Genomic DNA, 17,440 nt, shown 5'->3' on the forward strand with positions numbered 1-17,440 from the left:
CCCAAGGTTACAATGTAGTCGATCACAAAGTTTGCGTCCCGAATTTGATTTTATTTGATGAACCATGAAATTGAGGGATGCCTGAAATTGAAAAAGAAATTTAGGGTGTGTATGGTAATACACGTATTGTGTAGAAGGGAAAGTTTACTAACACGGTTTAAAAAAAAGGAATTGTAAGTTGTGTCATTAAAAAAACAGTTGAATTCAAACATGCCTGTAATTATTGCCGTTATTTTCATGATAATAAGTCACAAAACATTTTGTTACACGCAAATGACACCCGCTGGCAATAGATTTTGATTCAAAATTAATTGACGACGCGTCTCGCTAAAGCAAACACAACGTGATGTTTCAGTCTGATATCACGATCGTAATATAAATATTCCTGAACCCGTACCATGAGTCACTGACAGCGTCAAAACTGACATTTACGCTATTGAGAACGTAATTTACTTTCTATACATCTCGTTTGCACTAATATGCGAGTACGAGCGAGATGTATAGAAAGTAAATTACGTTCTCGACGGCGACGATGTCAGTGACAAACTGATGGTAGCCGTACTTTGCATGCGTGGGGAACGCATAGAACATGGTGATGGTGGTGTTAACCGGAATATCAAACTGTCAGTTTTATGTATGGTCGCGTAACGTTAACTGTCACCTCGTATATACATTATAATATACCTTCATGTTTGATTTTTTTAAAGAAGCAACTACGATTAATATGTACAGTATGTAAACTAACGAAAAACATTTACTCAAACCCGTTAATGTGTAGGTCACACTGAGCAACTTTTACTATGGCACCGACCCCGAAATCGCGAAAAAAAATTGACTCTACCATAGAAAATTTCAATGCTAGACCAGCAAAATGTATGAAACAAACAAATTGAAATTTTCTATGGGACAGTCAATTTTTTTTTTGCGATTTCGGAGTTGGTTCCATAATAAAAGTTGATCAGTGTGAGCTACACATTAACGGGTTTGAGTAAATGTTTTTCGTTAGTTTACATACCGTATAGATGATTTGTTACTATCAGTCCGGGATTCCGAAATCTTACTATATTTACGGTATTCTTACGGTCCAATCCAGTTGTCGCAAAACATTTATTATTAATTATGCTGTCGTAGAGCGCGATCTATCAAACTTGAGGCCTGATTCATAGACTTGGCTCCTCTACTATAATTTCTAATAACTTTTTGTTAACAAGTCCTTCTTTTATTATACCCCAAAAAGATTCCACATTTACGAGGTTAATTTGGTTTGCCTTAGTTAGGTTTCTTCTCATGTTTTTCTCAGATTGGGTACTATTATGGTTGATCTTGGCATTACAGTTTTATGAGTTCAGTCTTTGTGGATTCAGTGCGGAAGGGACCCTGTGTTTTAAGGACAAATTCGTTGCTTTCATTTTCATGAGAATGTTAAGAAGACGCGTAAAATGTCGTCTCTTCTATATCTAATTATGAATCCTTTAGACTTCCTCTTTTTCATACAAATTAAATATTGTCTTCAATGTACGCTGACATCAGTGTGTGTGACGTTGCTTTTCACCACAGACAAGACATCCTCTAGACTGAGCATAGTAACGCTACCCCCTCTGCCACTATATATACGGTAGTTTTACTCCATCTTCGAGTCAAAGTGTCAGTATCCCGTGCCGTGAATGGTCCGTGTCTTTGAACGGACCGGGATTCGCTCACCTCGACCCCCGCACCCCCGTATTTTTGGCAGAATCGGTTTCATGAAATAATTGCTCTATACTCCGTCTAGAGGATTCCTAGTCTATGCTTGTCACGCTTTAAACATAACAAAATTTGCAATACATTGCGTCTTAGAATAAACTTTAAAGTGTAATAAAAACAAATGTTGGTCAGATTGAGGAGTACAGTCTATAGTTTAATTTATTGCTCCTGTTACAGGAAACATCCTGTATAACCAAATATAACGTTTGAAAATGTATAAAAAAGTATGGACTATATTTTAGTTTCGTGGCCAAAATGACAAAACTGGAACCCTTATAGTTTTGTGATGTTTGTCTGTCCATCCGTCCGTTCGTCTGTCTGTCCGTCTGTCTGTCTCTCCCTATGTCACAGGCGTTAATCTCAAAAATATTAAGTACCTATATTTTTATGAAATATGCAACAATTGGTGTATCATGTGAACAGATAAATAAGTTTAGAAGTTTATTTACCCCTCTACATGTTTTTTTTTTTGGGAAGATACGTCGTTTTACTGGTATGACTTTTTATGCAGTATAAAGGTACGGAACCCTCTATTATACAAGGTCCGATATGCGTTAGGCCGGATTTTTTTTAAATAAAGAAGCAGTATTGAAACGAAAACAAACTAAACAAAAAATACTCTAGACATTATTCTAGACATTTCCTCTGTTTCCCAATGTTAACTCGGTACGAACTTTAAAAAAAACCGGCCGAGTGCGAGTCGGACTCGCGCACGGAGGGTTCCGCACCATCAACAAAAAATAGAGCAAAACAAGCAAAAAAACGGTCAAAAATCTTTATTTTATTCTGTTTTTAGTATTTGTTGTTATAGCGGCAACAGAAATACATCATCTGTGAAAATCATCAATCTAGCTATCACGGTTCGTGAGATACAGCCTGGTGACAGACGGACGGACGGACGGACGGACGGACGGACAGCGGAGTCTTAGTAATAGGGTCCTGTTTTTACCCTTTGGGTACGGAACCCTAAAAAAGGAGGGTTAACCGTTTTAATGCCATTGTAATTTACTACCTACGGTTCATCTTACCAATAGGGTATTTTCCTACTAGTCAAATCAGTTACTTTTTTAGAACTGTCAAAACGATTTGCTAATATGGAATCTATATGAAACATTACATCGTGACGTCACGGTCAACTCACCTACTTTTTATATTTCTATCCGATTTATTAAATAGAACTTGCGTTTAAAAATAACTCCTATCTGTGTTTTTCTAATAATTATCTGGTGCTTTATTTCATGCATGGTGAAATAATTTATTTTAAATACAGTATAATATGTGAGGGGGCAGATGATGGAGCCTCACTTGGGTTTGTGGAAATGACAGGCAGGATCCAGGACGAGTGGGTATTTATTAATTTAAATAAAAAGGCACCTGTAACAATAGAAAAGGTTATAGTGTAACGTTTCGTTACACGCACCGTTACATAATACCCGTGTTTAGGGGCCGAAGCCTCAACAGGCTGTCCCTGTCTAGCTATTAACAGAGTTCCAAATCCCTTTTTAAGGATCCTCAAGAACTTCTGAAACTGGGATTAAACTTCTAAAACAGATTGACCTTCTTTTACTACGGTTACTTTTACCCCAGTTACGGATCTATCAATAAAAACTTTGCTCTCAGGAACCTCTTTTCGTGAGTAAAATATTACCCATGCACCACTTGATTTTACAGTATACCCAATTTTGTGATATTATCCTGATATTTTAGAAATTATACCTACTAATTTTTTAAAGTCACGAAATTTTAGTCAGTACATGTTACATAATATAATTATGTCACGGAGAACTGTAGTCTCAGATATCTTACAATTGCGGATTTACATAGTTAGAATACTGTCTGAGAGCAAAAAAAAACAGTCCGTCGGTTTTAATATTAATTCTCTCCTATTTAAATAGGTACTTAATTATATTCAAAATACATGGTACCTACCACCTAATGCATAGTCAATAGCCATACGCCCTGAGTAAAAAGTCTTACTAAGTACTTATAATTATTCTGTGTCCTATTTTCAACCTAATATCTAACTTCGTAACGTTTACATTCAAGAATTATGTAAGCTGGCAGCTTATAGGCTTGGGCCATTGGCGAAATTCCTAATTTAAATATTTTGATTAAAGCAACAAGTAACCTCAAGTGTATTTAAATTTAGGATCCCAAAACTTTCCCAGAATGCTAACAGAGCGTAAATCGTTGGGTAAGTGTAAGGCCTGAGTGGACGCTCGAGTTGGGCGTGCAGCGGGGCCACAGATTAATAAATAGTTACGCGGGGCGGGGCGTGCGGCGTGCATGTTTTAAACAAATGCAAGCGTATAGGAGCGGCCTTAGTGCACGCTGCTCAAATCACTTGTGAGCCCGACGCCACGCTGCACGCCCCGCCGAACGCCTTACCACTCAGGCCTTACACTTACACTAAGAGGGTCCGACGATTTGTGGAAGCTATATTAAGGATGACTCACGCTCCGGGCCTTGCCGAGGCGTTCGACATGTCATTTTCTAGGACGGCTGATCAGTGATCACGTACTTTCCATAGAAAACGAAACGCCGGAAGCTCCGGCCCGGTCCCGGCCCGGTCTAGCGTCATCCTTAGTGCACTTATATTAGGTATTAGCTTGTACTTTATTATGCAATCCGGCCCTGTAGGGCTATGATGGCCGGCTCTTTATCATTTGTCACCATGGCTGTCACGTTCTAACAAATATGTAAGTGCGAAAGTGACGCATAGCATGACAGGTGATAAAAATACGAGCATGATAGCTGGTCTGGTCACGTGGACAGGGAAACGGTTAACGGCAAAAGGGAAGGATGATTTTACCTAAAATATTAACTTCATTTATTGATGCCTTTGATCCAGTAAACAACCCTTCCGAAGAAATGACTCCATTTTTTTTTTCATTGTTTTTTTTTTATTATTTTTATTTTTATTTGAAAATGGCTTGCAAAGCAAAAATTCAGCGTTTTACAAAGAATATTATGATATCGCTTGCGCAAAAATACGGAGTTTTCGCTTTTTTATTATCATTGTAATGCGTTCGTGAGTAAAGGAAAATGGGTACCTATGTAAGTATTGCCATTGTTTGGCAATAAACAGTTCACCGGTTGCCTAAATGGATGAAAAGCGCGCAAGGCTTTTTTTGAGTCGTTTTCCCCATAGGTAATATACAGGGATAAGTTCGCCTTTGTTGTATTTAATTTACTCTGTAACTATGTTTCTCGTGTTTTTATTTCCATGTGCAATAAAGTATATACATACATACATACATAATATACAATTAAATTTGTAACCTACTCATAATTTGATCGATTTTGAAATCAAATATCGGGGAGACCGAGCTTTGCTCGGAAAAAATAAAACCCAAAACCCCAAAAAGGCGCGTTTTCCCAGAGATAAAACCTAGCTAGAGCAAATTTCATCCAAATCCTTAGAGCCATTTTCGAGATCTCCGAAATATATATAAAAATAAATAAATAAATATACAAGAATTGCTCGTTTAAAGGTATAAGATTATTAGAAACCGAAACATGTAACATATAAATCTAACAAGATTCAAATCACAATATTCTTTGGTTTGGACACCTGTAAAGGTTGCAGCACACCAAACATCCGCTCAGCATAAACTGTCCGTAAGTATCGAAACGACCAAGCCAGCGGAGTCTTGTTGATTTTATTTCTCCGATAACAACAAAAACTAGATGGTTTTAAAATAATAACAGCATCGAGGTACTTACCAAAACTTCTTGCCCGAATTAATATATCCAGGAGTATAATAGAGAGGCCGAAATAAAATCAAACTAGGTATTTTATTATATACAATTTAAGTTTAACATTCTTAGAGTGCTACAATGACTAGCGATGTCTAGCAGGGAAAAGAGAAAGGGAAAATGTATATATTCATTCATATCTACTCTACATCCAGTTCTTAAAAAAACACCGAATTATATTTTTTTTTGGGTATACGCCCGGCTAAAATTAAGCAGTGAACCAGTTACCCTCATTTTACGGTCTACTGGGCAACTGTCACCTTTATCCGTTAAGCCTAATAACAGGATGCCATAAATTATATTGACGCCTAAAGAGGTAACCTTCGGGAACTCTTATCCGTTTTTGTTTTAGCCGAGATCACACTTTATTAGCTTTCAATAAGGTTGAGATTGCAACTGATACTGTAAAGATACGAGTAAAGTATTTTTTCTGAAAAATTCATCATTTTAAATGAGGAATCTTATTGGATCTGCTTTGGCGCCTGTTCGGTCTTGAAGGGAAAATTCCATTTTGAAGTATATTGATCTATTCATGACTTTGCTACGGAAAATAAGGGTAAAAAAGGAAGTCAAACAAATAATGGTAGTCTTGTTTGTTTTGATAATGGAAGTGCGTACTGCGTTGTCATAGAGAAATAAGTAAGCATAGAGTGCTCCATACATGATATTTCATACTTAAAAATATTAAGTTGTATAGGAGGTATGGTAAAACATATATTACTAATACATTTGTTTTCTTAGCATTGGAAAATAGGTAAAAAACAATCTTGACGTGTCTTTTTATTGAAAAACACTTTTGAAAAATAAGTCACGGAAATGTAACAATTATGAATCACATTATATGATTATTTACATTATTTTCTTTCACAGATTTTTAAAAAGCGTTTTACAATTAAAAGACATATCAAGATCGCGTAGTCTTTTTTTAATACAAAAAAATCGAACAATAATAAGTTTAAAACTTGCTTTAAACTTCTTCTTCTTCCTCGATTCCTCATGACTGAGGGTCGCGACCACATGAGGTCTTTATTTCGTGCACTTAATAATTACTAATCTTATTATAAATAAGATTTCGCAAACCTTGGTTATAACTTCTTATAAATAGGTATTTATCTTTGTATGAAGTGACTCTATGTTTACTTATTTCTCTATGACGTTGTAAAGAAACAAAGAGTTGAAGAAGCTTTATTCACTTGTCGAGTATATATGTTTACTTATTTCTCTATGACGTTGTAAAGAAACAAATAGTTGAAGAAGCTTTATTCACTTGTCGAGTATATATAATACGAGACAAGTTATCCACAAAAGCTATTAGTGGAGTATAAAATTACAATAAGTACGGCCGTTGATAAGAGGAAATTACGTGGCTGCTGCTACAAACATGGTCACTATTTTCTTTAGTGAATATAGGCATTATTTTTAAGATTTTTTTATTATTATAGGAGTTACGTGCGAACACCTTACTGCATACAAAACTTACTGCAACAAACAACAACAACACAATTTTCGATTAAATTTGTTAATAAGCCCCAATCAAATCCCAATAAGCCCGGAAATAACATTGAAAAACAGCTAAAAATTCAAATAAAAGTTGTCCTCATAATTTGAGAAAATTCTGAAACTTGAAGGATCTTTTGAAAACTTTTTATGGAGTCGAGTCAGCGGAGGGCTGGAAGATGACATCGCTGTAAAAAATTGGGGTAACTAATTAAAGGACGAGTTTGGTGATTACTTTTAAATAGCATTGTACGAACAGGGGGCATAGACAAGATGAGAATAATTGTACATTGACAAATGCCAAAAGAAAAGAAAAAATCGTTTGGGGTGACAGATGCAAAAAAGTCTGGGGACGTACCCAGGTTTTCCGTTTAAAGCTTGTCAGGCGTAGGTACTACCATAGAGAAATATAATAAGACAATAGTGCTCACTCCATACATCAGTTCAGACTATTAATTTCAGTGTCTACATCTAGCATCGAGTAGCGGAACTATCAGTACTGCTACATCTATTGTCAAGTAGCAGTACTGATAGTTCCGCTACTCGATGCTAGATGCTAATAGTCTATTTGGTACTAAAATGATGTATGGGGTGAGCAATCTATGTATTTTTTTCTCTATGGCACTACTCGTGTTTGAGAGATATAATAGTACGTTGGTACCAACACTACTAATAAAGTAGACATAAACGCATGAATTCCGATGTGACCACTCATATGATCAGCTTTTAGCTTTATCACCCATATCGTTCGGTGGAGTGGCGCGCATTCTGTTCAAGTGCCACTCTACTCACTGCCAAATAATAGGAGCCCGTAATTTACGATTCATGAATATACCTATAAAAATTATGGAACTAGGACCTACCTATAGTACTGTAAGTGCTCTTGTTGTCAAGAGGATAAATCTACTGAGTTAGCCGAAAGTGATCACTTTTTATATGTAGGTACTTACGCGGATATGCTTTTTTTATATCAATGAAATAGCAGTAACGCTGCTGCGGTAAAAATTGTAATATGAAGCAAATTTCAAATATCAAACGTCTATCCTAAACACTTAAGTTACCTACGTCTTATTCAGCAGCGAATCCAGTTGTCCCTAGGTACAGTTTTTTGGTAAAAAACATCATGGTCTCCTATTTGATAAAACGTAGCTGTAGGTACCTATTTAAAATATTCTAAACTAAAGTCTATTTTTTTATTCGGTAGACTGAAATGACAGTTAATAGTATGAAATGACATTTCATGTTCATACAATTAGCTGTCATTTCAGTCTACCGAATAAAAAAATAGACTTTAATGTTGTTTAGGCTTTATAATTAGGATATTCTCGCCCTTTGCACTCCTTCACTGTTTTTCGCACTAGAGTGGCTAAGCACTGACACGTTTTATTTGCACGCCATCTAGTTTTGACTGGAAACAACTGCTGCTCATCATCGAGCCCGAGGCGCAAGTCAACGTCGCCGGCATGTCCACCTGTCACCTCATGATGAAGAGCTTAGCAAACTACTTGAAGAAAGAAGACATTATCTACACTCCTTGGGATACAACATCCGACGCCGGCAGAAATTACACGGAGAATCTGAAAACGTATCTCAACTACCAGTATACAAGTAAGTCTAGTTATAGGTATTTTTCTTTTTTTTGGACATCGGATCGGAGATATTAAGGTACATGTTTTATTTACTAAACATAATATTTTAGTAATTAGAAATTCATCAACACTTAACTAAAGCACTAAGGTGAAACTAGTGATAGTACCGCTATCTCACACGAGATGGCGCTGTTATCAAAAACAACAAAACCAGGAGAGTTTGACTACTCGCCAACAGATAGCGCTGGCTACCTCAAAACAAAATTATCTTTTAACAGATTTGGATGGAACCGAGTGATGCTCCTATACGATACCCCAGCGTACGAAATGCAAGTCGGGGACACAGGAGGCTTTTTATTAGCGAACAATATTCACATGTTCATGACGTTAGAGGGCATCGCCGTGTACGGTCGAGAATTGCAGCCCTCTCAGAGTCACGAGGATTTGTTACTTCAGAACATAGGGAACGACTTCGGGAGTGAGTTTCGGTGTGGAGTGAGGTTCTGATTTGAGAGGGTACGGTTATGGCACGTTTGGTTTTATGCACTTGGCACGTGTGCTTTCGAGGTTTCCTCGAACTTATATATGGCTCCTTTCAATGCTACTTACTACACAAAGCACTTTGGGATTAAAATATGTGACGTTATCTATGAAAAGGGACCTTATTGTCGATGGCGCTTACGCCATTATTGACGATGCTCCGATATAAATACAATGCCGCGCGACGCTGTGCGGCGTAAGCGCCATCGACAATAAGGTCCCTTTTCATAGATAATGCTCCATATTAGTAAACAAGATATTATTTAACGTCATATATAGGTAGTTTATATTTTATATTGGTTATAAAGGAGCGAGGTGTAATTTTTCGTCACAAGTATTAAACCATAGAACTTGAAATTTTTCCTGTACCTATACGTATTTTTTAAACCGCTTCAACAAGGCTCGTATTTTTATAATATTGAAAATGACTTGCTACCTATATTTTCACGAGAATTAGGTATTCATTCATTAATTTGGCCGTAAGAGATAGTGAATCTTATTTGACAGATCGAATAGCTGTTATTATAAATAGTTGCTTTCACTGGTAGGTATTTATTTAGCTTGCGCTTCGGTTTTTGGGATATTTTTTTATGCAGTATTTCAAATACAAGATTTTCGTATTAAGTTTATTTCACGTGTAAGATGTAAGTGACAAGTTCATTTATTATTAAATATTTAATGAACGTAACATAAATAGAGTGTCTAAATTGTTGCCTGTATAAAAAAAAACAAACCTTTATTTCAAATCAATTTCATTATTATTCAATAATTATAATACATATCTTGTTAATATGAAAATCTTCAAAACACTATGTTAATTATGTTAATAACAAAAAACAAATTAAAAATAAATCGAATACCTAATAAAAAACTAAGAGCTACATACATATAAGAGGTGGCCACTACGAAATCGAAGAGAGCACGGTGTATGCTCTACTTAGTTTTCCCAATAGCCACCTCGACCCAAAACAGTACCTAACCGTATTCTTCGTAGATTAAAGTCTTTTTGCTAAAAGACCGTCAACTATTGCGAGTACGAGTTTTGAGTTGTTATGAATAAAATTTCTACATTTTTCGTTTCACACATAAATATTTTATTACATTACTTAGTGGCTCTATGAATGGTAGACCTCGTAAACCTCCATGACTCCGCCATATTGTAAATTTTCCAAAAAGTGAATCTACAAAAAAGTCGACCTATAGGTTTATCGGACCCTCACCAAATTTCACGAGACGCGGTCTAGAAATGCGACCAGCAACTTGTGATATTTGTTTATACAATAACATAAACTTTGTACAATTCAAGTGCTCGACTAAATTCTTAACAAACATGACAATCCACTTAATAATCTACTTATGCTCCAGGGCCGCTTAGGAACGACTGGGATTTTCAAGTTAAGCGTTAAATTGTAACACGTGTGACATAAATTCTAAGTTGCCAAGTTTTACTGGAGTAAACAAGCCATTTAGAAAGGTTCTTACACAGCAATGTTCCTGAATTCAGTATATAGACTAATTTCGTTTTATAATTATGCCATATGGGCTTTAAGTCTTTCCAACCTTGGTTATCCTAGTAAGTGGTAGAATATGTAGCACCGATCTAATTCATCTAATCCCCGTAAAGATAAAATATTTACGCTTGTATGCACTATTTCCGCCGGATATTGACGCAATACAATTAAGTCACTAAACCAGCAAGACATCGAGAGAACGTTAAGTTTATTATGAAGTTAGGGTACTGAAATTGCACGTACTTTTCTGAATCCCATATGAAGGAGCACTTATGTTAGCAACGGTCGGGGGATCTTGTGTTGATACCGAGTTTCTGGTTGAAAGGGGATATTTTAGATGTTTTTTTTGCGTCTAGTGGCCGTCTAGCGGTGATTACTGTCCCGGCTGCCCGGCTCAAGATAAAACGTGCGAGTTCGCGTGTGACTTACGAATCTTTTTTGCGAAATGTAATTTGCTTCGATCAACACGGAAGGGATGCGGCATTCGCACTATTTCCCCTCTGCCTAGGTACAAGATCAACTGATCTAGCGCGGGTAATAAAACTAGTTGCGCTCGGATTTTTAACTAGACCGAGTCCAGACGCGCGAGTGAACACAGCAGCAGAAAAAATGCCTAATTGCTTGGTTTTTTGTTGTACAAAGACAGTACAACAAAAAACCAAGCAAGCATGTTGGTCGGGGACATCAAATTTACAAAAAGAAGGTGTTACATTTCACATGTAATATTTTTTTTACATATCATACGTTTAATTACATTGAAACACAATTATTATATTTTAGTCTCATGTAATTGCTGGATTTATCGATTTTGCTCGCCCAGTACAAATTGCGGATCGGTCGAGCGACAAATCCGACTTCTCATCTCTCCAAAAACAATAATATTCTTTGACGAAAATCTGTTAGTGTGCGTGTTGTGACACTTGTGACTCGTCCGTACACAAAAACAGATTGAGGTGTGCAAGATTTGTCTGTGTAGGGTGTCATTTTCTATGTATTTGTGTCCTCATTACAGATTGGATTTTGTACGTAAGTGTGTGAGAAGTGCGACTGTGTGCATCACGTTCCCCCCCGCGAAAAATGGCAGAATGATATGTGTCTGCGCGTATAGACATACGTTGGGGCTGATGGCCAGGATTTGCGCTGATGTGGATGGCAGGTTGATGAAATGACGAAGGCAGCAGGTTCTTCGAATTAACTACATTTAATTCGGGATTTTACATTGTTTTTACGTACATTAAATATATAAAAAAAATGAGCAACAAAAAGATAGGTATGGGCTACGTGGTAGCTAGTTGAGAGTGATATGCTAATTTAAGTGTCATCCTGTGTCGTCATTGGTGCGCGCAGGGATGACGAGCCGCTACACCATTGGCTGTCGATCACGACATATCTGATGTATGCTTCTCATTGGCTGCTGGTGACATGACGCGATAACATGTATGTGACGTCATGGTACTCGTGGTAGGTGCATCGCAGCCGGGGATGGGCGCGCGGGTCGTTAGGCGCGAGCCAGGTTGAAGGTCACGGGCCGCCGTCGTTTCTATGCGCTTTAGGTATTGCCGTAACAATATGTATGTTAAGATATCACTTGGGCCTATCCCTTCCGACGTGTCGGAAGCCCGTGTTGATCGAAGGTAATTTGTGATTGTTCACATAGACATAGAGAAAAAAATACATAGAGTGCTCACTCCATACATCAGTTTTAGTACCAAAAAGACTATTAGCATCTAGCATCGAGTAGCGGAACTATCAGTACTGCTACTTGACAATAGATGTAGCACCGACCGGAAAGTCTTATCTCAACAGCATAAGACTTTCCGGTCGGTGCTACATCTATTGTCAAGTAGCAGTACTGATAGTTCCGCAACTCGATACTAGATGTAGACACTGAAATTAATAGTCTGAACTGATGTATGGAGTGAGCACTCTTGTCTTACTATATTTCTCTATGACATAGATTACGTATTTTAGTTATAATGAATTATACCATAAATGTTATAGCTATACTTATTTCATAAAAAGCGCGATGATTTTTGTGGGTCACTCACTAATAACTATGACAATGTGTCGTGATATTTGATCGCTGTACCTGTAGATTTTGTCAAAAAGAATTAGTCAACACGACATAACAATATAAATAGATATCTATTTTTTTGCATAAGTAGGTACCTTGCTACGTTGGGTGCATGTCGCTTCACATAGAATATTTAGTGCCTGAGGTGCTATTGGCAACAGTAAATAAGACCTCAAATATGTTGCGCATTTAAGTAAGTTCGTTTTTCCATTTTTTTAACATCACAGATTCACATTTAAGTAATTTGAGAATACGTGTTGCTAGCTCGTTTGTTTAAAAAAAACCGTACACATACTACACACGTTCCAGATTTTGCTAACGAAACTAATTGTACATATTCGTTCATAAAAAAAACACATGTTCAACTACGAATCGTGCCGTATTTTTTGTACACATTTCTCAATTACTTAAACTTTTAATGCATTCCAAATAAACTTAATTCTGCACTAATGTACTAACGATAGCAAAATTTAGACAACCTTAAGGTCCTTAAGTAAAGATATATATGTACATAGGGCCAAAGTAAGATACTATCAACGACAAAATCGTGACACAACTTCGTCACAAATCGTCTTAGTGAAAATATGGTAGCAGTAAAATAACTACATAAATCAGGAATAAAAAAATTAAAAAAAATGTGGCGCGCTTCTGATCTTAATGACTGGTCGGCTCCCTGTCATGCCGTAGCTAAATATTGTGTTATAAACAGAGCTCCAAGTGTATCTAGATATCCACGTTTTAAGGATGACTCACGTTAGACCGGCTCGTGTCCGGATCAGAGCTTCCGACGCTTCGTTTTCTATGGAAAACACCACGTGATCACCTGTCATCTGTCATAGAAAAGTAAGCACTGGAAGCTTTGGCCCGGACACGGCCCGGTCGGCCCGTTCTAACGTGAGTCATCCTTTATTAATTTACTATTGTCGAATGCTAACTACTTCCCAAGCCTCAATTGTATGTGTAGGTAACTCGAAGTAAGTATAAGGTGTAAACTCGCCGTCATTAGAACTTGCGAACTATGTAAACAAACCGCCATATTGAAATTGTCTCTGAATGATGAATTTACTAGTAATGGGCAAGACTCTTACTTACTACTTTACTAATGTCAAACCATACCGAGTAATAAAATACCAAAATTAAAAAACAAGTAGTTACTTATTTTTAATTTGTTTAATCACGATCAGAAGACAAATTGGTACTTAAGAATGATGTATTGATGTATTTTACAACCGCGGCGGTAGGTACAGAGCGTGAGTTGGGTAGTGTGTAACGGGTTTATATCACAAACTTTAGTCACAACACTACCTATCATAGACAATTATAGAATTTAAAAGAAACAAAAACGTCATTCCATCAGGTCCTAATAACCTAACTTATGAAACCATTTTAAACTTTTAATTAAATATCCAAGATACAGTTATATATTTATGTATTTTACGGAACGGACCGTTTTAATAGTGTATATGTGTATAGTTTGAACTGTGTTTGATGGGGTAGTGTGAAAATTCAAGGAGAAACATTCACAAAACAAAGTTACATTGTTTGTTTACATAGTTCGCAAGTTCTAATGACGGCAACTTTAGGCGTAAACATGTCATAATAATGATAGATAATAAATTAAGCTTCTGCGTCTCGTCTACAACAACTCTCTCGTTTATCAGGTACATTCCAGACACAACAAAGCTACAAAATGTTGAATCACAAACTTGCCAAATAGTAACATTAAATTTGCGGTGTTGGCAAATAATCCTCCAGGTAGTGTTTAGCTGCGGGACTCAAGCAAACCTTTATCTAATAGTTTCTTTTCATTTGGTCTTCTACAAATATTCTAGAATCTATTTTAGAGACTGTTTCGGAGGAAATAATTACGGTGGCTGCTAAAGCTAATCAGTATTCTTTACAAATTAGCGTCATAAGGAAAACCGAAATAAGGTATATTCGGATAGGTAATTCCGAAAGGAAAAAACACTAAAAAAGTGCCGGATAATTCCGAAAAGGGACTCTTATTGCAACGGAATATGAGATATTGAAATGATTTTCGGATTACCCTATTTCCGAAGCTACCCAAATAAACCTTAATCTGATTTACCTACTCAAATTATCTATCATACATATTCTGCTCAAGTTCCTTAAAGAATTAGAGATAGTCAAATATATTTTAGACAAGGTACATATAAACAGATAGTTTTTAAGTTTAATAGGTACTTATTAAAGTTATTCCTTTACTTTTGGCCTTCTACGTATCTTTTAAGACTGTATTCGACCGACTGAGCGGGATAGTAATAAAACTAAGCTAGTTCGGTAGTTAATGTGTTTCAGTACATTACTTCTGCCCGTTTCGGTCGCGGCTAAACGACTGGTGGTAACGATAGATTCTGGGGTTACGCGTGCAAACAGTTGCGTGTGGTATTTGTATTGGTAGAGGAACATTGACAGGTGTAATTTGTTGTAGGAACATTTTGTTAGAGATACATTTAGTACAGTCACCACACGGGATTGTTACGCCATTTAGGGTCCTAGCTAAATTGGTTGTGCCATACTTACGCTGTAGAATGTCCAATTTAGCTAAAACCCTAAATGACGTAACAATCACGGAGCGTGATTAGTGCAAAGGAAAATCTAATTTTCCAAAGTTATGAGACGAGAATTCCGAACTCTGATTATGTACATAATGCCGGCATGTGATTTTATATTTACTACGATATATGCATTATTGTATAGTACAGTCTTTGATTATTGCTTAATCATATGTACATTGTATATATTGTTATGTAAATGAAAGGGTAAATCGTTGCGCCACCGCCATTTAAGTTGGTTGGATTTGATTACTACATCAAGCGTTGAATAATAAGGATCCGTTTAGGTGATAATTTAATACGCAAGTTATGATGTTACTTATTTACAAACCAACATATATTTTATTAATTAACGGATAAATCATAGAATAGAACCAATGTCTAAAACCAAACTACTTATTACTGAATATGGCATTTGCAACAGTGTGGAAATATCGGGAACTCAGAAAAACAAATCACATCCATCACATCATCACATTCCATTTCTGACCGCAGCTGCACTACTGGTACTGAACGCGTCGCTGTTACTGTCAATTTCCATAGTAAAATGAACAGTAGTGCAGCTGCGGTTGGAAATGGACTGTCACTTTAAAGAGTGTTCGGGAATTATTGCCATATTCCATTTATTATCCGACGCAAAGAAAAACATTACGAGGCAGGCGTGAAATGAATGCGCACTTGATCCTTTGTTCAGGGTGGGGTGCGAAAAAGAAATTTACAGGCAATTATTTAAATGCTACTTCTTCCTACGCGTATATAGAGAGTGATTTTGTTTTGTCTGACCATACTTTATAGCTACAGACTGTATGAAAGGCTGCATAAATAAAGCTTCAAAATTATACGGGAACAGTTTGTTAATTTCATTATTTAAGATTAATATGTTATGGGGTTTTAATTTCTAATACATTGTATCACTTCCCATAAAGACTTCGCGCCACGGGCGCGTTTTCCGGGCGGGGCGTGAGCGGGGCGTGCCGCTTTTACATTATAAAACGCTCACGCCCCGCTCATGCGCCGCTCGGACAACGCGCCTGTGTGACGGAACCTTAAGTGATTCAGTAATAATAGTTGTGTTGTAAGATAGAGCTAATTACGAGATTAATGAGTCTTAAAGCAACAAGGTGTAAAGTCTCGCAAGTCTTCAGACCGTCTAGCATGAGTTGCGTTCTCGCGCGCGAGTTAAACTTTATGACGCATAACGCAATTCCTGCAGCAGGTCAGGACTCATAATACTTTGATGGTTAGGTTGCGTGTAGAATATTTGAGCATTAATTTAGCCCTAGCCTTCTATTTTATTTTTCCTAGCCTAATCTTTTATTCTTTATACCTACATGACTAAAATGTCTGAAGCACTCTCTAATAAGTTAAAAGCACTGTAATGATTTTCTGTCCATTCACTACAAATACGGGGACTTCTCATGAAACATATTGCGAAGGTCTTATATGAAAATATTGATAAATAGAACGCTATAGTTCAAATATTAATAGAACGATATCAGCAAAAAGTAATGAAGGGCGAAATTACGGTTCCCTAAGGTCAGCCCGAGCCGAGCTTCTTTCGGTCGCCATTTACCTTGCAAAAAAGAATGTGTTACGTATAGTTACATATAAGGTGGCCCAAAAATAAGTTGGCAAAATTATAAATATTTTTCTTACTTACATTACAAAATTTAATGTTATTAGACAGGACAGGACAGCAGCAGACATTAAAACTAGAATCATTTTACTAAAATGATCTAAATATTATTCTGTTACAGGAAGGTTCTCCTTTGTCATAGTTAAGCTCTCGTATTTGTATAATATGCATGCACTTCGCTCATACATAGTCAAAAGAAAAAAGCTTCGCTCCTTCTGATCTACGTATCTTCTGTTAGTGAAGTATGAGTAAAAAAAAGGAGTTAGAAGCGACAAAAGAGATTCTAGACGGCCTTACCTTATATACGGGCTTCGCCTCGTTGATTACCTTAGTTACTTATGAAAATGAAAAAATTCAACTTGCTTAAAAAATATCATCTACCAAGTTTGTACTAAATTATAGAAGTAAGAAAACCCTGGAATAACCTCATCGTTTAAAACATATTTTCAGGTAAGAGCAAAATATTTTTAGCACATAAAAACAGACCCGAGCTAAGTTAGATCACAAACATATTT

The 17,440-nt window shown here is 36.6% G+C and overlaps 1 protein-coding gene across 1 annotated transcript in view; it reads left to right on the top strand.

Annotated features, from left to right (window-relative positions):
• The window catches only part of LOC134661421 (atrial natriuretic peptide receptor 1), a 288,858-nt gene that overhangs the window by 101,957 nt on the left and 169,461 nt on the right, over positions 1–17,440 (top strand). Inside the window, exon 5 of the mRNA XM_063517690.1 lies at positions 8,402–8,607. Coding sequence (XP_063373760.1) covers positions 8,402–8,607 — 206 coding nt within the window. The remainder of the gene's footprint in view (positions 1–8,401; positions 8,608–17,440) is intronic.

Source organism: Cydia amplana, chromosome 1 (assembly GCF_948474715.1).
Source record: "Cydia amplana chromosome 1, ilCydAmpl1.1, whole genome shotgun sequence".
Taxonomy (NCBI): Eukaryota; Metazoa; Arthropoda; class Insecta; order Lepidoptera; family Tortricidae; genus Cydia; species Cydia amplana.